Raw genomic sequence first — 23,299 nt, 5'->3', positions numbered from 1 at the left:
GGGTTGGAAAGGCAGATACAGCAAGCATATATGGGTTAATATAAAGACAAGATATGCAACCAGCTTATGATATAGCCTGCTTTATGCCAGGTTAAATTGGGGTTAGTTCAGATTAAGATGATTTAGGATATGCATTATGGTATTTGACATAGCTTTTCATGTTGGTGCTAATCTATATTGTTGAGGTCCAGTTTAATCTGATATCTCTGCTTTCTCTGTTGACCGAAAAGGCAGCACCTGTCATAAATTCAAAAGATGGTGTTTGCAGGCAGTGTTTCTTGTATTTGGGTGCCCTACAGCTATTGCCCTGTTCAGATGTGAAAGTCATATGAAAATCTGTAAAAGGACCACTGTAAGACACAAAAAAAATCAAATTAAACTCAGTTGGGTTGCAAGTATCATTTAAGATGTATTTTCCAGGCTTTTAGCCATTTTTTTTTATGTTAGGACTGTGGAGAGAAGACAGGGAAGCTGGACAGAGACAACACGTGCAGTAAACAGCCTCAGGGTGGAATTGAACCCAGGCTGCTGCAAAAGCCTCACTCCATATGACCACCTGCTCACACCACTGAGTTAAACAGGTACCTGTTTCAATTGCATTGAACTGCATGAAGCCTTTTATTTATTACGTGATGCATATAAATTCAAATTTGAGGTCGTTTTTGATATCCAAAAAGCAAAAAAAAGAACGCTGTTCTGGAAGATCACAACAATCCTTGAGTATTCACGTTTACTTGCACGTGCTTTTCTCGCTGTTGTGCCACAATACGCCGGCTTAACGCACTCCCGAGCTCTCTGATAAATAATGATTTTTCTATTTAAGTTTATCTTTTCTCCTGTAGCTGTGAGGCTGCTTATCTGCCACTTCCATTTCGTTTAGATAATTCACGGCCGGTTGATCGTCATGCAGATGCAGGTAGCTGTAATTCCAAACATTTAATGGAACAATGTGATTAACAGCAAATCAAAGTGCAGGAGTTTCTGTGAAACAGAAAAACATTTCAGAAATGCTTTGAGGTGCTGGTGAAGAAAGCTGCTGCATATTCTAGCAGACATCTATTCCCAGATGGGTGTTACAGCCAGCATCCTTTATAGATATACATCCTTTACCCTACAGGAATACTCTCAGTCAGCGCTATCTGCTTTTTTTTCCTCTGTCATTTTCTATTTCTTCTTCTCTTTTTCATCCTGCTTCCATTTTCAATTCCAAATGGCACTAATGTCCTTGGGCTGCTCTTCATCGGCTGTTTGTTGTGTTAGCGTGGTAGCACTGTAAAGGATGAGGAAATTTAAGGGGACCTATATAGCGCTTGACACATTTACTAAAACGTTTCACATCTTAAGGCAAAATTGCTATAAATAGCGTGTTAGGCTCTTGTCAAATACATTGCACCCGCGCGCGCGTGTGTGTATGCGTGTGTCTGCACATGTGTGGCATGAATGGGGACACAGAGTGACCGTATTGTAATGGATATCCACGATCCTGTGTGATGTGTTTATCAGGCAAACTGGAAACACAAACGCAGTACTAACAGATTTATAACATACATTTATCCAGCTTATTTATTCTGTCTGTAGTGTTTATATCAAGACATGTAATACTACAGCGTCAGATCAGTGACACAGTGACCTCTTTCATGTGGAATCCATACGCTGGAAACATAAACCGAGTTAGATGTCAAACCAGTGCCAGTGTGGTAACCTGTTTATATAGAAACATCATAATTCCCCAGTTGTGATGTATGGTCCAGCGTTGGTCTTCAACATATCTGTCCAACTGTCACGGCCCCAAGATTTGTTACTATGGTTTGATGTTATTCAGTTTTGGGGTCTTAGTGAATACACTTGAGTCCTGGTTCATCTTTGATGCTCATATTTGTTCCAGAAGTGGTGATTCCTTTGTGTTTGATCTTTAGATTTCTTTATTCCGGGATAATACGAGTCTTTGTTCTGGTTTTATTGATTCTTTGGTGTCTGTGTTTACTTTGTTCATTCGAGTGATGGGTTTTAGTTTTGCTATCTTGTGCTCTGTTATCAGTAGTTTTAGCATTAGTGTCCTTGTGCCTTCTTTTCTCTCGTTTCCATGTTCGTACCTTATCTGAGCACCTTGGTCCCTCTGTGTTCTCTTGTTTAATGTCAGTTTTTTGTGTGTTCATCTCTACTGGTTTCTTTTTGTTTTACTTTCAACGTTAGAGGCGGTTCCACCTGTTGTTAATGACTTTAAAGATTCCTGTGTCCTTTCCCCTTCATGTTCTGCTATCCTGTTTGTGGTCCTGTGGTCCTCCCTGTGGATCTTTATGCTTTCTGGATAGCCTTTTTGAGCTTTGCTTTTCTGTTCATGAACAGTTTTTGTTATTCCTGTCTGCCTGTGTCCTGCATTTGAGCTCTCTCCACTCATAACAATGGAGTTAAATGTTTGATTACTAAGTGAAAAATGGCACTTTATTTTCTAAAATAAGCAAGTTCGGTTGCAAAAATGTTATTTTTACAGTTAGAGTGCATAATATTTTCCACAGATCTCCACAGAGCAGTGAGCGCCCAATACTGAAGAAGCGGACTATACTGCAGAGTGAGAAATCGTCCACCCTGAAAATGTGTCCCTACCAGAGTCTGCAACCTGGGTCACTTAATGGGGGTTAATTATAAAAATAACTCTATAAGAAAACACTATTATTTCACTGGCAGTGGCACAGCATCACTAACATAACCCTGATATTAAGCCATACAGATGCTTATTTATACATAAAGAACATTAGCATTCATTTTGAATCCTCTTTGTATCCATCAGACTAATGTAAATCCAATGTTTGCTCAGATTTCAGCTCAGTTTAGGCATCTACTAGCTTCTGCAAAATATCTTGCTATTTAGCTGCTAAATATTCAACTACTCTATTTTTAGTTTAAGGCAAGTGAGTTTTTTGTCAGTGAAAATGAAAATAGTTGGCAGCAGTGCTGATTAGAGAACTGAGAGTGAATGAAAACCAGCCAAAGCAAATTTAGTTGAAGTTCGGTAAAGAAAATTGTGTAAAATCTTTCAGAATCATTCAACCATTAAAAAGGCACCTAACCTAAAGAATGAATCACTGTTATGTCGGCACATAAGAAACAACTCAGCAGAGAACCAATTTTAAATTGTACCTTTACTATGAGCCTGTCATACAACCCATAATCTATTCAGATTTATTTAGTTGAATCTACAGAAACTATCAAAGATAACAGTTTGGCAGGCTTAAAATCGAATTTTTGCAACACCAAGTTGATTCCTAAAGAGCTATTTGCCAAAAGCCAGGCATGTCTCAGCATGGTGTGCAGTGTTTCCTTAAACAAGTGTGGAAACTGGGCAGGCAGGTGGAGAACAAAAGAAGAAATCTAAGGCCTAAAATGCTATTTACAGCAGATGAACAGTCTCTGAAAGTCGTGTCCTTAAGAAACAGGGAAAATAATCCAGCAGTGACAGAAAAGATGCATTTTGCCCTGCAGTTTAGATTCCTCTACTGCTCCCTGAAGCCTCCTCAGAAATATTCTCAGTGAAAGTGTGGCTGACAAGATGCTATGCAATACTATCTGGAACCTATTGGATTGGCAACAGCTTCATTTTTCAGCATGAAAATGATCTCAAACACACTACCAATGCAGTAAAAGCATACCTGGATTGAAAAACACACAGTGGAACACTATCAGTCATGGAATGGCCTCCCCAGAGTCCAGACCTCAACATTATTGAAGTAGTGTGGGACCATCCTGACACAGAACAGAACAAAAAGCAGCCAACATCCAAAGAAGAGCTTTTAATGTCCTTCAACAAGCCTGGAGAAGTATTCCTGAAGACTAATTAAAAAAATTACAGGAAAGAGAGTTCAGGCTATGTTATAGAATAAAGCTGGTCACACTAAACATTGACTTTCAATCTCATTAGAATTGCAAAAACTCAGTTTGTTTGCAGATGTTTCAATACCTATTTCCAAAATACCAGCAAAATATAAAAATGAGGAGTGGCTGAAGACCTTTGCACAGTTTTGTGAGCCCTGGATTCAGAACAATACTAAAGTAGTAAACTTCAAACACTAAACTATATCTTGTGCTCTTCGTTCTCTGTGGGTGTGGGTTTGTCTAGACAGACAGACAGGCAGCTGCTGAGAACCAGCATCTGACTTCCTCAGCTCCCTCCCCAGGACACGAGCCCCTCTAAGTCTCATTAGGCCGAACTGGCAGCTCGAGCGAAAGGAAAGAGGGCCACCTACCCCGCCTCACACGGCAAACCCCCATCCCACCCCATCACTCACAGGAGCTCTCATTACTTCTCTCCCCTCCCGTCGGTCCTCCAGCCCCTCTCCTATAGGCAGTCAGCTCCATCCATCACATCTATCGATCCTGTCTCCCCTTGGTGTGGTACCTGCCTGTTTTTGAGACTAAGTGGGAAGGATGGCAGAGCTAGCGTGATATTTCAGCTTTCCAGTGGCAGTGCTGTCCCCTTGGGATGTTCAAGGTGAGCTGGAGGTTGGGTTTCATAGAGGAAGTGTTTCTTCATAGATCTAAATGAAGGAGCTCTCCCAAGAGGAATGAACAAAAAATGTGTTTTTCCTCTGCAGAAATCAAAGTAATAATCAGTCTGCTGCTGCTTCTCCTATTCACGGTGTTTCCTAAAAATGGCTCTGCAGCCCCTCTTGATGCTACACATCATAGCACAATATATGTTTAGCAGCACAAACATATCTTTGTTCAAATCAAAGCAAAGTATTGTTTTGGATTCAACGGTGATGTTCCACAGCAGCATGTGGATGCGGTAAATCTTCTGAAAGAGATCCAATATAGTCAGAGTCGGTTCTGACTTTGATCTTATTACCTTGATGGTTTTTGGGCAGAGAAGCAAGCTTAAGCTTTTAAAGCGATTGCCTGAGAGAAAACCATTTTAGAGCAGTCTGACTAGAGCATGCTATACTTCAAACTGGGATTAGATTCATAGTATGTGACATCATTCTGTTCACCAAAATCCATCTGAAAATATTTTTACACGTTGCTTCGAGGCACATTGTGATAAATTTAAAAAACGGGAGTGTGTTTCGTTTATATAGCATAAAGAATGTTACATGATTGAAGGAATCTGGCGGCCTAATGGTGCATTCAGTACGAAATCTTCACTCTGATTTTTGGCTCTGAGACCTTTATTGCTTTTCACGCCTCTCTCTCTCTCTCCCTCGCTCTCTCTCTCTTCCTGCCAGTGTGGTTTCACTAATTATATGCTGAGCTCCAGCATGAATTTTACATATATTGAGGTCACGAGTTCAAGTCCCCCACAACACACACTCTACTCTTCCTGTGGGCTGCTTCATCAGGCTTATTTTAAAACCTCTTCTCACTGTCAAGATGTCATAAACTGGGGTTTTGATCAAAACCCATAGGCTGCACTGGTAATTTTTTTTTAACATGCAGGTTACTCCAAAAGAATTCGGTAGCAGTCCTTTAAAATGTGAACCAGATGCTGTGATACCACGTGTAACTGCTATAGCCAAGGATGTGTCCAAGAAGCTTGTTGCAGAAGTGAGTTTGCTTTTTAACATGCGTTTAATCATGCGATGGAAAAATATTCACCAAAAGTAACCCTTAAAAAGTCAGTGGTAGCATTTTTTGAGACAGTCCACAACTAAGGATGTAATTCCCCAAGAATTAAATGGAATTTTAATTGTATTTTATATGAAATTGTAGTGTAATTATATTTACCTACAAATCCTTACTGGTAGATGCACTAGAATGAAGGAGTAACGTTTCAACTTTTAATTTAATGTTGTAAGCACTGCTGCCTTAACCTTGTCTTGTTATACATTTATTATGTATTATATGTGTGTGTCGTGGGTGCTACACTAGTCAATAGTCCTCTTTCATTGCATATAAAGACTGGTCTCGCTTTCCTACGAGAATATTGAAATCATTATAGTCTGTGAAGGTTCTCAGTCATCCAGGTCATCGTAGTCTAAGGAGCTTGAAAAGAAAAGTGTCTGGACTTCTTTAAGTTTCTTGAAGACGTTTCACCTCTCATCCAAGAAGCTTCTTCAGTTCTGTCAAAAGTCTTCAAGGTGTAAATTGTTAGTGCATTATAGATGATTTTTTTCCTTTCACAAACACTGTTCAATCATCAGCGAACACTTCTGAAGTGACCGTGAGAAAACCACCAAAAATAACACGAATGAAGAAACACCAGTAGAATAACTGTTTTTTTAATTTATATAAAAGCCCAAAACTGAACACAAAAAAGGTGTGAAAACGGGTGTGGGTCACAATCAGCCAAGGTTTCAGGTGAGCACGTTGTGAAACCTAGCCCCACTCTATCATGTGATTTCCTGAGGTCAGATGGCCCAGGATGTGAGTGGGCGTTAAGGCGTCTGAGAAGGGATCTCAAAACTGGATTACAGATGGCAGACAGTTGGTGTCGTAAGCCACCGCCTCTGTTCAAAGATAGTCATTCACAGTGGACATAGATGGCTTCTTTCACTCCTCTTTCAAACCATCTGTCTTCTCTGTCCAAAATGTGAACATTGGCATTGGCATCCTAGTGACCTTTGTCCTTTAGATGCAGATGAACAGCCGAGTCTTGTCCCGTGGAGGTGGCTCTTCTATGTTGTGCCATGCGTTTATGACCCATTTGACTCTAGAACTGAAGAAGCTTCTCGGATGAGAGGCGAAACGGCTTCAAGCAACTTAAAGAAGTCCAGACGCTTTTCTTTCCAAGCTTCTTAAACTACGATGACCTGGATGACTGAGGACCTTCACAGATATTACATCATTATGTATCTACCAATATGCATTTGTAGGTAAATTTAATTACAAATAAAATAGAGTAAAATTCCATTTAACTCTAGGATAATTAAACACTTTTTTTATATGCTGTATTATAAAGTGCTACCAATGAAAATAAATTGAAATAGGGTTCTCTGACTAAGAGGTTGAAGGTTATGCCGTCCATCTCCCAACATGGACATTTTGATCTTCTTCACAGTGAAATTTGACACTACTGGAGCATCACTGTGAGGTCAAATTACTCCAAGGGATACCACTTGCATGACTGGGAGCTGACTGATAAGCGTCAGTTGTTCTGTTTCACGGTTCAGATATTTGAACACTGGATGACCTTCAACCATTGTCATTCAGTGCTCTCATCTGTGTTACTTACAGGTAAAAACATGTATGTTTGCACTCTCACTGTATAGTTGCTCACATGCTCAAATTGGGATTTAGGTTAAAGCTCTGCTGTGCAGAAACATAAAGTAAATCTTTACAGCTGCCAGTGGGTGTCTGAATCCTTAAATTATGAGTCTAAAAATATGCAAATCTTCCCGTAATATAACACTCCCCATATGTATGCTTTTAGGATACAACATGCAGTTGTATCCGGTTGTTAAACCACCCTCAAAAATGTGGTCATGACCTCAATTTCTTTCCTGTAATTAGTGTTTTGTTTTTTTAATCCGTTGCTATCATTTTTTATGCTACCTGTGTGTTACTGCTTATTGAAAACAGCTTAGACTGTTTGGTTTTCGCTGGAAATTAAGTTAGCTGGAATGGGGTCTGCCGGAGCTGATTGTTGTCACAGCTGTGCAATAAACTCTTCATTGGATTCTTGTCACCATAATAATATCATCATGCAACATTCACCAGTCCCATAGGTCAAACTCACATGTGTATTAAGGATATCAATTATACCACGCTTGGTTCGCTGAAGATTGTCTTTTCATACAAGATGTTGCTTTTGGTGCCTTTCTCTTGTTTATATGAGTGCAGTTTTATTGCGTTCTGCACTTGTTGGACACCCACTCATGTTCTCCCAGACTTCTGTGCCCCTTCATATGAATGTATATGTGATACATCAAAATACAGAAGAAACTGTGCGTGTCTCTGGGTATATTTTGTCCAGTACTGTAAGTGATGGGAAACAGTCTGTTTCTGGGGCGATTGCAGCTCCCTGTGGGAAAGTGTTTATAATTAAGTGTGATTTTCTACATCCACATCAGACCACAGGAAAAAGAATAAGGCAGGCTATTTCCTGTAGTTGCTGCTCAGCTTTTCACTTGTGCCCATCTTTTTTCACTGGTTTAAGAGAGAAATATGCAGATTTTGAGTTGGGAGGACTTGCAATTAACTGATTTAAAATGCTTATTAATTCCACAGGAAAATTTCTTCATGTTAAATTGCTCATTTGAATTTATTCAACAGTTGAGTAAAGTGCAGGGTGAATTTGAATGAGCTCCTCAAACGGCTGGAAAGACTGAAATAAAGGGCCATTTGCAGACAGTGCTGAGTTCTGGGTCCATGTCTGCGTGGCCTCTCGGTAGAGCTATATTCACTGGCTCAGTGACCAGAACTGACACGCAGTCGCTCACACAGAACACCGGTGTCAGTTTCAGAGGAGGGTGCCGAGATCGCGTAGGATATGAAAGACGCGAACACACCGAAAACCTCGGTTTGAATTCATTAGTGGTGTCTGTGACGCCAACTGAAGCGGCGCGAGAGAGGAAAGAAAAATCAGCACGATCTCCAATTCTCCCATGGTTCAGAGAGTTTGTACATGTACCTGTCAGACAACTTAACAATTCAGCAGGGAATCTAGTAAACAAATCCAGAACCCAGAACCCAAATCCCCTGATACAAACACATTCCTAAAATCATTCATTCATTTATTTATTTTTGGGCATGGAATATTCTTCATAAAATCAGTGAAATATTCAAACAAGGGATGGAATATCAGCTGCATTTGCATGTCATTTTCACATGCTAATGAATTTTTTGGTAGCAGTACATGGAAATAATATTAAAAGAGTGTGGTAAGAGTTTGATATTAGAAAGGTAATATATAAAATACTATGTACTTACCAAAGTAATAAGCTTGGGAATATTAAACTTAGATTTATGTTGTCAAATTCACTCCAATAGCACCAATTTTTATATCTTTATTATCCATCAATTTATCCGTCCATCTTCTGTCAATTTAGAATAACGAATTAACCTAAGCCAGAGTATCTGGAGACACGGCACGGCTCAGCCAAAGGCTGGATTCAAACCTAGGACCTTCTTCCTGTGAGGCAAAGGTGATCACTATCGTGCTGCTCCAGTACTTTAGTAATTTCCTGGTATTACTCTGTTATTAACTCATTCTCATGGCTTATTTAGCCCCATTATTCCCATCTTATTACCACGGTGTAATCTCAGTTGCCACCCATTTTTCTTCTTGTCACACTGAAGTTATGCAGACTTCTCCATGCATGACTAAACTCGCGAAGAAACTATAAAGCTTGAGAAGAAATAAAACTAAGAGGGATGGATCTGACTGGACTGTGCAGGAAAAAGGTGGAACGATTTTAATAATATATTATAATAACGAGGTATGGTACAATAGCCTAGCAACCAAACTGTAAGAAAGGGATCCAGCGCTGCGTGATGCTTCATTTTACATTAAGAAACATCTCACCCTGCCTGCTGCAAACCATCTGGGTTTTTCTCTGTGACCATTTTATGAGCAGAGCTGCCACGTGGGGCACAGTATGGTGCAAGCATAGATTCAATTATGAGGTTGGGGTGTTTGGCAGGAAGGTGTGCATGTCTGTGTGTGTGTGTACTGGGCTCTGTCTGAAGCTGATAGATGTGGAGATTTCTAGCTTGGCAAGCGGTTTGGCAAACTGGCAGTAATGTGAGAACGGCCCATTGTGCTTCTGCAGAAAAACCCCTGAACGCTCAGCTGTGTTTACAGCCCAGAGCGTGGCACGGCAGAATCCCCCAACAGCCCCCGCTCCAAAAAACACAGAATCAGAAAAAAAAGTGCCGTTCCCATCCCATTTTTCCCCCAACATGCCCTCCGTGAGGCTGCCTACCAATTAGCCACCGCTGCTGCTGAGGTGAGATAACAACAGAAACCCATGTATCCCCCAAAGACCTCACTAGAACCTTTATTACCGTATTGATATCTTCTGCCTGTCACTGCTGCCCTCACTTGCCTGGCAGCGTGCCAGCAAATTTTCTATGAGCAGGGAAAAAAAAAACAATCCATAAAGAGGCTGTAACTCAATGCAAGTAGAAAACAGCAGGAGGCAACATTAGACTGAACGGTACATGCTGTAATTAGTGAGAAACTGGAAGGAATAAATATAAAATAAGGTACAGCTGCTTAGTAAATTAAAAAAAAAACAACAACTCAATAATAGGTGAAAACACAAATATGAATAAAAAAAACACAACCAGTGGCAAACAGAGGGGAAAAAAACAACAAAAACAGCAGTTTCTAATCCTTTTATGTGCCCACCGATGTTTTTATCTCTCAATAATTCCTATGTAGATGTAATTTGTCCTTTATGTCACAAAAATGTTAAAAACCTAAAGTACGCAATGTCGTACAAAAACAAGGGAAAAATCTAAATATTGCATTTTCCACCCACAAGATAATAAAGTGTTCAAGTTAGCTCACATTTTTGTAGCACCACAAATGAGTTACTTCATGGACACAGTTACAAGAAAGTCCAATCGTTCAGAACACACACAAAAGTGGCTGGCAGACCAAAAATAATAATAATAATAATAACAATAACAATAATAATAACAATTAATAGGCATACATTTTATGTTATTTTATGTGCAAAACTGTTAGCAGTGAAAATCAATTTTAACGTTTTCCGATTGTCCGCTTGGTGTCTGGTCAAAACTCAAACCAAACCTTCATTTGCAGCCACAGGTTACACAGACTTTAAATCCTGCTTATAAAATGGGACTGTAACAAAAGTGGTGACATTTAAATGCTTAAAAAGTGAAAAATAAACTTGACCTTCCTGAAAGACGGTTAAAAAGAAACATCTCTATGTGAACTAGTCGTCAAAAGCACTCTTTTTAAGGGAGAAAGTGTCTCATGTGTTGTATTTATATCACGTTTCTTTATTTTGCAGCAGGTGAAAAGTTACACAGACCTGATATCTGATGGAAACTTTCAGCAGTACCACGGCGGCTGCTTGTCGAGTGTTTCGAGTGAGGCTTTACAGTAAATGGATATGGGGTCACTTCTACTGCAAAAGCCGAGGTCAACCTATCAGGTAGCCATTCTGTGTGTAAGTGCTCATAAAACACTGCAAACATCTATTTCAAATGTCCCAGCTGTCACTGAAGTACTGGTCCTCTTCCTCCTCCTCCTCCTCCTCTTCTTCTTCCTCAATCCCATTTTTCATGAGGTCATCCAACTCATTCACTTCCTCCTCGTCCTCTTCTTCCACCTTGAGCTGTGCGAGCATGGTTTGTAAAGTGGATTTTACTTCCTGAACCTCCTTCTCTAAAGACTGTGCAAAGGGAGTTAAGGAAGAATGTGCTGCTGCTGCAGACACACACACATTAACATGTAAATAAAACGCATGCCAACAGACAAATATGTCACATGTGCCCTGATGTGTGCCCCCTGACGGTTAATGGCGATAGCAGCGGACAGCCATAACGTGATGAAGTCATCAATCTCCGATTTTGGCCTACGAGAGGATTATCGAGACAGATCATCGAGTCATACTCAATTTAACCCCATCCAATTATTCGCTATTCATGAGCTCGTCTCAACCGTGAGGCTGGGTGGCAATGTGGGGACCCAAGCAAACAGACTGCCCAGCTAAATTATTCATAAGCCATCAATGAAACGGGATAGAGGCTGTCAACAGGAGGGGGATTGTTTAACCTGCTTAGAAACTCAAATTAATCGTGTGAGTGTCCAGCTTAAGTGGCAAATCAAAGGGATGGCTTTGATGGCAGATGGGGCCTGATGGCTCATTTTGCTGTCTGAATGGACACAGATTGTCCTCATTCATAATTAAACAGCTATTAAAGAGCTTTTCATGAATACTGCAGAGGGTTCGACAAGACTTTTAGGGCGGGCTAGTCCAAATGGGAAGAAACTGCTCAGAATGATCTTAAAACCCCTTAAAACTAACCACAAACACCGACAAGATTTTGCCCTCCCTCGTCTTCATTTTCTTCAATCCCAGTCTCCGCGGTTGTCCATACACCTCCTGTTATTGAGAGCAGGGACTCAATTAAGACCCTTAGACACTGCCGGTTTGATCGTACTGTCACTATGGCAACAGTCCCAGCATCGCTAGTTCAGTTTCTGTTCAATTTTCCTTGCAAACCGACAATACTGTCTTGTATCTTCAGTGTCCTCAAGTGTCCACTGCACTTCTGTACGAGTGCAGTGACTTCAAATATCAGAAATAAGTGACACATAAGGACATGAGAGCAGAGAGGTGGAAAGAGGTGCGCTGGTCTCTGTCTATCTCCGACTGCCAGGCTGCATTGAAATCATGCAAACAGGGTCTGTGCTGGCCCCTGACAGGACAGTGGGGGACGCTCTAAAAAGATATAAAAGCAGACTAACCACAGATCAACAAAAAGAGCCGGGGAGGGGGGCACTGCAGAACACACTGATTCTAGAGATCGCCAAATTAAATAAACCTGCAGCCCGTGTCCAGCACAGAAAAATGGGACGTGACAGAAACTAAGTAACAGCAGGTAAAGCTGGCAAATTTTCACCACGCCAATGTTGAAATATTACCTTTTGATTCTGTCTTAATACGCCCACCATGCAGAGGGGAAAAGTGGAGCGAGAAAAACACACTAATCTATTTCCAATCAGCCTTCTAATTAGCGCAGAAAATGATGTATTGTGACCTGTAATCAGCTTCAACAGTTTGATTTGAGTCATTATCATGGATATTGTAATTTCCTGCAAACCACATCCAGCAAGTGGAAGTGGGCAAATGGAGAAAGGGAGGGTCGGTGAGGACGGGTGAAGAGAGGGAGGGTCAGCTTGGAGAATAGACGTTAAGATATGACGGGGAGTCATTACAGTGACATTCTTCTATCTGCTGCAGCACTGCCCCTGTCGACCGGCTTTAATCTCAGCCCATGGTGACTGGCAGCCCGCATCAGCGGCCCTCTAATAACCTCGCGTGGACATTTACCGTTTCATTTTCCAGCTGGCACTTCCAACCTGTCAAGAAAAATCCTGTGCACCCAGCTTACGTTTGAAGCTGAATGGACAAATAATGTCAGATTAGACAGGCTGATTTCTTCCCTTTTTTTCCCCTTTTTCGTTGAATGGTAACGTCACAAACATCAGTCAGTCAGCAGTTAAGCAAGGTAGTTTGAATGTCTACTTTGGAGAGTTGGAAGGTCTTGAGGAAAACTAGGTGTTTCAGATAAATGGACAGACACACATAACATGACCCTAAGATGTGAATTATCGGGTCAGTCATGCTAGAGTAATATAGGACAGCAACTAGGAAAACTTGGTGGTTCAAATCAGGCTGACTGCAATCACTCTCAGACTGATTGGTAAAGGTTTACAAATAATGCCAATCTAACAGAGGAACTTAGTCAGCATGTCACAATCAATCTGAGCCACTCTAAACTAGCGGTCCCCAACCTTTTTTGCGCCGGTTTATGTCCGACAATATTTTCACGGACCGGCCTTTAAGGTGTCGCGGATAAATACAACAAAATAAAATCAGTACCGGTACCAAAAAAAAAGAAGATTTATTCATAACACATGGGAAAAGACCCAGGGAAACCGAGTTAACGATAAAAACGCTTAAAAAACATAACGCTGAAAACCGATAACCACAAATTTCACACCTGAGCCTCAACTTTCGCAGCCCGGTACCAAACGACTAACGGATCGGTCCGTGGCCCGGGGGTTGGGGACTGCTGCTCTAAATCAATGAGTGCAACTAATTTATAATACCGGACTCAATTCAAATATTCTTATATAAAAGCAGAGCTAGCCAGCACCCGTGTAATTTTGCAATTATATTGCTGTCCTGGAGCAACTATGTCACTATTTGTGCAGCAATTTTCTGTTTCATATCTGTGAGACTCTGGTTGGACTCTAAATGTAAGCAATTAATGTTGGGAACAGATTTATGATTTGCACTGATCTTTCATAATTAATTGCCATATTATCAGAAACAGATTGTAATTGCCAACTTGACCCCATTCAGTTGCAAACTAATAGCACACTGACTCTGTCTTATTACCATTTTATCCACAACTTGATGCACCAATGTTGCTCTGTAGACAGCAACTGACTATAAGTTGTAAGAGACCTGGACCTTTTCCAAACAACCATTTCAAAGTCACTGGAAGTTCAACACCCACAACAGCAATAATTATGTTTGTGCCACAGGCTCCAGCCACTGTTTTCCCCACTGTGACTATAGCATGATGTATATTTGCAGTTAATTTAAAGGATATGGGTGAGGGCCTGATCCCGATTCAGTATGGCCATCTGCAGTTCATCTTCCAAGGACATCAGCCTGTTGCTGATCTGCTCACAGCGCTCCGTCAGTTCGGTAGCCCCAGTGTCGCTGCACCCATCCTGGGTAAGAGAAGACAGGAAGGGTCAACAAGGGAAGTTGTTCAAATATAAGCATCTGATACTGACAATGATCAAAGCACAAGTTTAACTAAAAGTAAATGACCGCTTGTGCTAATCTGATGTAGTTCAACCAAAGAAAAGCAAAGAGTTGGGAAACTCACAGAAGATTTCTATCTCCTAGAACGTAACATGCACCAAGCTACAAAAACATTGGCTACAGCTCCCATAATGCAACTGGGCAGTTTTTTTATTAGCCCCTCCTTGCCTGATAAAAATGACAAACCGTGTTTGCATGTGTATAATGCAGCATTAAAACTGCGACAAACAATAAACCTCAAAGTTATCATCGTGCTTCATGTTGCCCTGGGTTAGATGAACTGTTTGCAGGCTCACACACTGACATGTTTATATATTTATATTTACCAACTACAGTATGCTCTTCATTCAGATGACTCTGTTTATTAACAGATGTTTTTTAATTATAGCAGCTAACGTTTTTTTTGCCATTTTAACCACTTGCAAGTCTCGGTTAATGTGCTACAAAAAGTGTTTATTCGCAAACACACACCTAGGGGGGCAGTGTTTACAACATTAAAAGATATCTGCGTATCACACCAGAAGATGCTACAAGGCTGGGTGCATTTTGAAGAATGGCAGGGATGTCAGGTTGGTGGAAGTTCAGAGTGCAGTAGGGCAGAGCATTCGGGGAGCAAAGCTGGCCATAATTAGAACAGGCCCCTTTGCAGACATCGTGTCCTAGTTTCTTCTCTCTTATCAAGCATAGAGAACACAAACGCACACCCAAGAGTACACGCGCACTCACTTCAAGCAAACAGGCACACACACACGCACACAGACTCAGTGTTCTCCTTAAACAACACAAAGAGTCTAATCTGACTCATAGCTGCAGGTTAAAAGAAAAAGGAAAAAAAATCAACTCCCTGCAGCTCAGAGGTGTCAGAACAATCCCTGAAAAGTCGCGTCTCTGGTCTCTGCCCTGGAATAGCTCTCCCACTTTGGATGATGTAACACCACAAAAGAAACGTACCACAGCAGCAAGTGTTGGGGGCGGCAATATGTGCGAGACATCCTGACGCAATTAAGGAATTAAGCGAGATTTTTTTTAATGCAAAGTGGCCCACAGGAAACAGCATTCAGAGAAAAGATATTTTAGCACTTGAGGAACTTTGAATGAACAAACGATCACTGTCACAAGTCTCTCCTCTGGCTTCACTTCACCTCGTCCTGGATCTTTTCCCCCTCAACAGATTCAGTGAGCTGTTTGTTTATCCAGGTTAGGGGCTTCTCCAGCAGATAAGGGCCCTGGGTTTATGTAGCTAATTGATTCTTTACTTTCCAGCCTTCAGTCAGCTTTTGTAAAGTCAATACAACCACAGGACAGAAAACAAAGGCTCCCCATGCAGAATGACACTATTTAAAACACACGCCTGACAGGTTGTTTAAAAACCATTAAAACAAACAAAAAAATCTTTAAGAAAAAAAAAAATCACAAATTGTTATGTTGCTCCAGGTGGTGATCAAAACAGCTTTCTTCGCTATCTCTGCCTTTGACAAACAAGGCGACAGATTTCACCGACATGTCAATTTGCATAATAGAATCGCAGGCTTGCGTGTATTGGCGTGTTGATTTCTGTTGTACATTAGCGCTAATGTTATTAAACCAAAGTAAACAAAGCAGACTGCGGGAGCGTGGTGTTGAGGAAATTATTTAGGAATTCAATATTCAAACTCATGTATGCAGTGGTATGATTATTTAAGCAATAATGAGTGAGAGGCAGCAGGTAATTGTGCATGCTCCCATGGGTGCTGTTCTACCCACTTTGCACCAGGCGGACAATACAAAGCAATATTATTGCACTGGCATAGCACTCAAGGCAGTATTTGCTTAAAAAATACAGTGGCTAATTTATTTTAAATAAGAAATTAAACTTGGAGTGCCTGACTTTAATATAAAAAAAATAATAATAATAAAAACTAAATGAATATAAATGAAAGGCCAGTAATACGGAGGTTCATGCCAAACAAGTTCAGCAGGAGGTAAAAGTCTGTATTTTGCAGCATATTGTAAACAGCAGATCGAATGTAAATCAAAATTTTAGCCTAGTTAATGTGCTAAGTACTTTTTTATGTACTGCAAAACACATCAAAAGTACATCAAAAAAAAATGAACAGCAACCTGCAAGTTACGCACATCCACGACACCGCTGCTGAAGGAAAGCTATTAGAAAGTACTTCAAGTATGAGCTAAGTACTTTTCTTAACAATGATCAATTTCAGGTATATTCAAGTTGCAGCTACCTTGTAATGTAAAAGGTTGCTTTTTAGGTTTCAACACTAATCCTTGCCAACAAATACGTCTGCAAAGGAACACTGTATACAAATATGTTCAGTAATAAGAGAATTCTGTACTGCAGTTATTTTGTTACATATTCTCAAGGCAGTATGTAGGTTGAGCCCCAAAAAGTCGGCATGCATCATATGTTCAAATGCTTCCCAGATGTGCCATAAATGCACACAGCTGTCCTAAAATCCAAACCATAAAGAAATTAGACAAAGCTGCAAATCTTTAGCTTTGTCCCATTTCCTTATTTTGCAGTTTACGTTGAAGTTCAAATCGAGGATCAGAATGGGATAGAGAGGTGATTCAAGTGACTTTGAATGTGGCAGTAGAAACTTGGGCTCTATTTTACTTTTTCCTAAAAGCAAAGTTTACAATATGTGTAATGTTTAACACCAAGCTGACGGTAACTTTGGAGATGTCACTCAAATAAGCTTTGCCAAAACAAAGAAAAATCTTTTCTTTCCTTTTTCTAGAGCTTCCTAGAGCTGTCACTGTCATTTCTAGCTGACCTTAATGTTTTTGCTTTTCATTGTGGGACAATAGCTGCCATCAACAAAGAACTACAAAAATCAGCCCTTTTATAGTGCGCAGGATTGAGTATACTTAATTTTGTCGCTATTCAAATGTGAAGTGGAATTTGAATACCGCTTCGGTTTTTGAGCACTTCTGTCCTACACTGCAGGATTCTCCACAATTGTTCAGTTTGGGGAAAAAAAAAAAACATCAAGCTATTTTTTTTTCTTTGTGATGTTTGTTTGGCAATGATCTTCTAAACCTGTAGCTTGACTGACATCCAACAGTACGTGTGCTTCTTCATTTGTGCCTACAAAGTGATACATTTCATTTCAGAGGTGGAAAAGCAATGTAGCGTTAAACATTATAAAACAACCATTAGTATGCAGTAGCTCCTGTAATACGAGGTATGATGTAGGAACCTGTTGCAAAGCAGTCAAACAAATCTCAACAGAAACCATTCAACATTCCAGTTTAATGATGTCTCTACTGTTGTTCAGAACTATGGGTGAGTGTAACGAGAGATATGCAAGGACCTTGAAAGGATAAAAGAACAATTAGTAGAGGTTAGAAGAAAACAGTAGCAACACACATGACCACACAAACTCACACACACACCAATCAATCTCCATTGTGGCAGCAGGGCAGCAGCTAAGTGGAAATCATTTACTTAAAGTCATTATGGAAAGGAGAAAGAGGTCAGACGCTCTGCGCGAGGCAGAGAATCGAGCTCCTCCCGATGCTATCACAACACCATCACTGGAAAGATGCCATTAAACAGCTATCACATCATCTGACTCAGTGATGTATCACTGTAATGTCGCTGTACTTTATTGTAATTACCTATTCTAGGGTATCTGGCTTTTTAATAATTACATGTAATGTCATACAAAGTTAGAAAAAGGGAAGGCTTCTCACTTCTACAGTGCCATAGTTAAAATTTCATGTAAATTGATGCTGTGTCTTAAAATAGATTTTAGAAGGTAACTGAGCCAATGTTCGATAGAAGCTTTGGGTGAATTGTTATCACTGGTACTGCAGGTTGTAGCATTGTGAACCTGTTAAACATGACATGCACCATTTACTGGTTTGAATTCCTGCGAATGCCACTGTTTAATGAGTGTATTTGTACTCTGTGGCTGTGTGACCTAGTGTAAATTCAAACAAAGTTACAGTGTGTAAAATCTCACTACTAGATGTCACTAAGATGCAGATTCCAATTAAGTTACTGTTTACCTCAGCTGCCAGTGCCGGATGAGAAACGTCCACATCTACTTAAGAAGGCTGAAAAGCTTTGTGAAAAGGAATCGATGAGTCAGCAAAGCTCACTTCTGTCCAACAACAGCAACAATGAGGTGGGTTTTTGAGGACATGATGTACTTTTGTGTCAGCAAGCGCTGTTGTTTTTGCTGCTGTTAGCCTCTGTTAGCTGCTGTTAGCCAAGGTTAGTGATATTTTTTTTAATTGGATCTAACATTCCTGGACTTGGAATGGCAAATAAACTGTTATACAATGTGACAATGTAATCAAACTGTTTACCAGAGGAGAAGTGCATTTTCAACCCTAACATTAGCTGGCTGACAATAAGGATGATCCTTCATATCTGGAGTTTGAAGGCTTGGATGCAATTTAAAATCTGCCTCCACTGCACACAAATGCCAGTCTCTGGCCACATACCATAAATTGTATTCAAGATAGCAGGACAACATGGTAGATACCACAAAACCTGCCCTTCTGCATTTTTAACAGATTAATTCAATGTTCATGAGGATGCATTAGTTTGTCAGCAGCAGAATTAAGCGATGTGTACATATGAATAAAATATTCTTTTTTTCTATTAAATAAACTCAAAATTGACTGTTACTTATCCCTCATAAGTAACAGTCATAAAAAACATGTTGCAAAAAAGACATGGTGCCTCTCACGTAGATGGTGAAACAGGTGACAGGGGTCATGTTGTTGATAATGTTAGCATTATACTGATAACATTGAACCACACAGTGATAGTGTTAGCATCACGCACCTCTGGGTGACTATCCTCCATGCAGAACAAAAACTCCTCCAGCTTCTGCAACAAAGAGGGGAACATTTGTTGAGGCCACACAGTCGTAAGCCTGCTCATGAATTATTAAAAATACAATTATGTCGGCTGTGTACTGTATGTGTGCAGCATCATCATAATGCAAGGAGGCTGTAATTACTCATCAGCAAAACTGACAACAAGAAAATAGATTAACAGACTTGTTTGTACTGCAGGTTTCCTTTGTTAACATTCAAAGTATGTAATTGTACATTCTTCACTAAGGAAAAAGTAATTACTCTACCTACTGGAGGCTAACATATTGTTTGTGATTTTAAAAAGCAGAGTGAAAACAAATAATAATCAGCAAAGTTTTAATTATTATTCTAAATTCAAAAGAGCCTTTTTACTTTACTCTGAGGCAAACACGACTGACCCATCCATAACTCTTCACACAGTATCTGATGGTTTCAAATGCTGCAGTTCTAAACAACTCATATAAACTGGATTGCCACTGCTATCTCTAATCACATCTCACAGCAGCGTACAATCTGCCTCATACAGTTTTCAAGGTGCAGATTGTAAAGATTAACCAGCATCAAGCTCCTCTTTTATTGTTTGTTGCCTTGAGATGAAAACACTCATATCTACCAAGCTAAAATAATGTTTGCTGCCGAACGAAAACCCTACCCACTGAATGTGCCTCTTCTATTTCTATAAGCAACAACAGGAAGGTTATTCTTAAAAGTCTTCATATAAATATTAAACATTTTTACATGGCAAAAAGCTTTTTCTTATAATTGTTGCAAAGAAATTCAAAGATAAAGTCATACCCAACATAAATATTACAGGGTGTATTTTGCTACACTGGGTTTCAGGCGGGGGGATTACACAGAAAACACAGCTCACAGGAAGAGGACAAAAGAGAGAAATGGCTGGCTGTCTCACCTTTTAGTTCTTGGTAAAATGTTAGGAGGTTCCAGGCTTTAGGAGGAGAAAGAAAAGCAAAGAAAGACAAAAGGGGGAGCAGAAAAATAGATTCATGCAGTTTATCAAATGCGGTCAAGGAAAGGCAGGAAAGAAGAAGACATTAATGAAAACTGTGTGTTTATGCATGCTAAGGACAGGTCTGTGAGAGAAGCTGAACAGGTTGCAACAGTGGCAGAATTAAACATGGCAATGAAACCCTACAGCTTCCTGTATATTAGATCCAAAAAGAACGAACGTTTGTGCTTGGAAGCACAATCCAGTAAATCCATACTAATGGGGAAAATGTAGAGCAAACATTATGATAAACAACAATCTGTGAGCCAAAGTAGGAAAGTATAATGAAACATATCTGGAAAATGTTCTGTTTTTTAATATATATATATACATATACATATACACACACAGTGCTGGATCTGTTGGCTTTGTTCCTATCTCACACTAGTCAGACTCCGTGGGTGGAGGAAAGTGTGAGAAGAGGAGAGAATGAGTCGGACTCGGCCCTGAGGCAGTGGACCTCAGCTCACTGTGGGATAGACCGCCACAGAGAATTCACACTCACACATGTGCACGCGCACATACATACACATGCATGCCCACTAACGCATTTAATCAGGAAGTCAAAGTATTTCCAAATGGTTTCCCCCCTCACGCCCACATTTTCCTCGTTTAGAAATACCTTCGAGCAAATGCGCTAACAGACCGCTGCTCATCTCACTGCAGTCGGCAGAATCTCAGACTCTCACAATGGCTCCATGCACAAACTGAAGCTGCTAACCTTTCAGTGGCAAACATGGGTTATGTGCAGAAAATATGTAAGACCTCAGCGCTTAAAGGTGTCACTTGGGAAGCTTTCATATTCAAGACACTAAATCCCAGCCTCTGTCAAGCATTCCAGTATATATACAGAGGTGTTTAGATGAATTATACATAGTGTGCTCTTCACAAGACAATTTACTGTTACCTTAGTGAACTCTGAGTTCTGTAAGTTGGCCTCAGGACACCATCGCCCTCCTAAAGCAGTCAGCATGGCACAATCCTCTTCCTCTTTGGTGCCCGGCTGGGATGGAGGATAAACTGTTGTAGTGGGGAGGTCTTCGATGTCTGCTCCACTGCAGCTGGGAGTCCGCAACTGGAGACCTCGCAGGAAAAGGTGACACGCTTCCAGATCGGCTTCCCAGATTCGCTCCAAGCTGGGAGACCCATAACTAGCAAGGGAAGGAGACAAGTATGTTATGCATTCTGAAAGAGAACTTGATGTTTGCTCTCAGTGCAAGTTTGAGATCAGTATTTAAATCATAAAAGTCCAAGTGGTCAGAACAGGCTTTTTGGGTAGAGGGAGTAGAAGCAGCAGAGCTATCTGGAGCTGTCTGCATGCTGAAGGAAAACTAACATCAGGTATGTTTTTTTATGTTATTCAGTGATGTGAAATTGTAAAAATGTACTACAACATATAGCAAATAGTTTAAGTGTAGCATGTAGTCACACACATAAATACAATCTTATATATTAAGCTATTAAATAAAATGTAGTGGGCTATAAAAGAATGTCAAAATAATACTAAAAACTGAAAATACATTGATGCACATCACTTGCGTCACCGCAGAGGCATGCGTCAAACATAAGGCCCAGGGGCCAAAATCCACCCTGCAAACACTCATAAATTTTGGACTTGTCCCTTTAACTTTTTAAAAGGTTTTATGGCTTTTTCTACTGATAAGGACCTTTTTTTCAGCACTACAGAAACTTCTTGTTTTTACAGTTTTACACATTTATTTCTTACAATTTATGCCCCAAAAAGTAAAAAAAACAAAAAAAAAAACAGATTTCTTTCATTTAATAGAGCAGCATCTCTTTGTTATGCAGAAATACTGATATTTACCTTTGAAATTGCACTGCTTTTTTCTAATACTAACATATCTCAGGGATTAAGTGTGCAGTTAAACTTCTTTACACTGACAGAAAAGGGGCATGTCACTGGTCTGGCGCACTTAAGGTCATACTGGGCTGTATTTGGCCCACATTGTCCAGTAAGTTTGACATTCCTATTATACAGGTACAGCAGCATCTCTTCAAATAAAGCACATAAACCTCTGAGTGACAGATGAGGAGTGAATCATTCAAAGAATAAAATTCCATTCACAAAATGTAACAAGAGCGATATTCCTCCTGAAAGGATGCCCTTTACTCAAAAGAGGTTCTGGATGCGTTCGTTTCTACTGGGGTCACTGAGCACGAGTTCACTGGGAGGGCAAGGAGATTGTTTTATCTACCTATTGAGTTATGATCAGTCAGCCTTCTTCACTCCTTTTTCCCCGACCTTTGCAGGATCTCAGATCCCAGCAGAGACTAATTAAAGCAGGTAAAATGGATCGTATATACTTAAAAAAGAGTTACACCATTACTGACTTTTATCTCATTGTTCCATTATTTAGGTTAAGCTGATCACACAAAACAAGCAAAGGTAAATGTCACAGTAAGCAGAGGTTTCTTTATATATAAACTTGGGGAAAATGCCCAAAATGACACCACACTTCATCCAGATTACCTCATACACTACATCAATACAATCAAATACACTTTTTATCAAGAAAACCAGACACACATACAGAGATTCCTTGATTGAGAGATGCTGCCTCTGTGAGGATTGAAGCATTGATCTTTTTATTTTCAGAAACCATTTTCCATTTCCTTTAAATAAAATGCTCCTTCACTAAGTCACATTTGAGGCCTTCTGACCTTTAAAATCTTCTTGTTTATTGACCTTCTCCTTTCAGCAACCTTTAAATAACTAAACATTCACAAATGACCGTGATCTCTGAGCTTGTCAGACACGCAGCCTTTAATAGATTTTAGGGCTTTTAGACCAAACACAAAAGGCAACAGTTTCCACACTAACTAACACCAACTTTGTTTTTGTGAATCCATATCATGTAGAAAAATCAAACTAAAGCTGACAGGATGCAGGGAAGAAGATGATGGCTTTATAGGAGACTTATCAAATCTCTTAAAGGAAGAAATGTCCTCTGTCTGT

The 23,299-nt window shown here is 40.1% G+C and overlaps 1 protein-coding gene across 2 annotated transcripts in view; it reads right to left on the bottom strand.

Moving 5' to 3' along the window:
* Positions 1–10,079: 10,079 nt before the first annotated feature.
* The window catches only part of disc1 (DISC1 scaffold protein), a 44,858-nt gene continuing 31,638 nt past the window's right edge, over positions 10,080–23,299 (bottom strand). Inside the window, exons 11-14 of one of the 2 annotated variants that reach the window (XM_063491223.1) lie at positions 21,230–21,473; positions 19,282–19,326; positions 14,260–14,383; positions 10,080–11,305 (exon numbers count right to left, since the gene is read on the bottom strand). In XM_063491223.1, coding sequence (XP_063347293.1) covers positions 11,112–11,305; positions 14,260–14,383; positions 19,282–19,326; positions 21,230–21,473 — 607 coding nt within the window. In that variant the 3' untranslated portion in view covers positions 10,080–11,111. Of the gene's footprint in view, positions 11,306–14,259; positions 14,384–19,281; positions 19,327–20,226; positions 20,263–21,229; positions 21,474–23,299 lie in introns of those variants that run through there. The other variant, XR_010095387.1, reaches the window with a different exon arrangement.

The sequence above is a fragment of the Pelmatolapia mariae genome, linkage group LG13, assembly GCF_036321145.2.
Source record: "Pelmatolapia mariae isolate MD_Pm_ZW linkage group LG13, Pm_UMD_F_2, whole genome shotgun sequence".
In the NCBI taxonomy this organism is placed as follows: Eukaryota; Metazoa; Chordata; class Actinopteri; order Cichliformes; family Cichlidae; genus Pelmatolapia; species Pelmatolapia mariae.
Note: the sequence above shows the minus strand (reverse complement) of the source record. Positions and strands in the feature narration are given on the sequence as shown.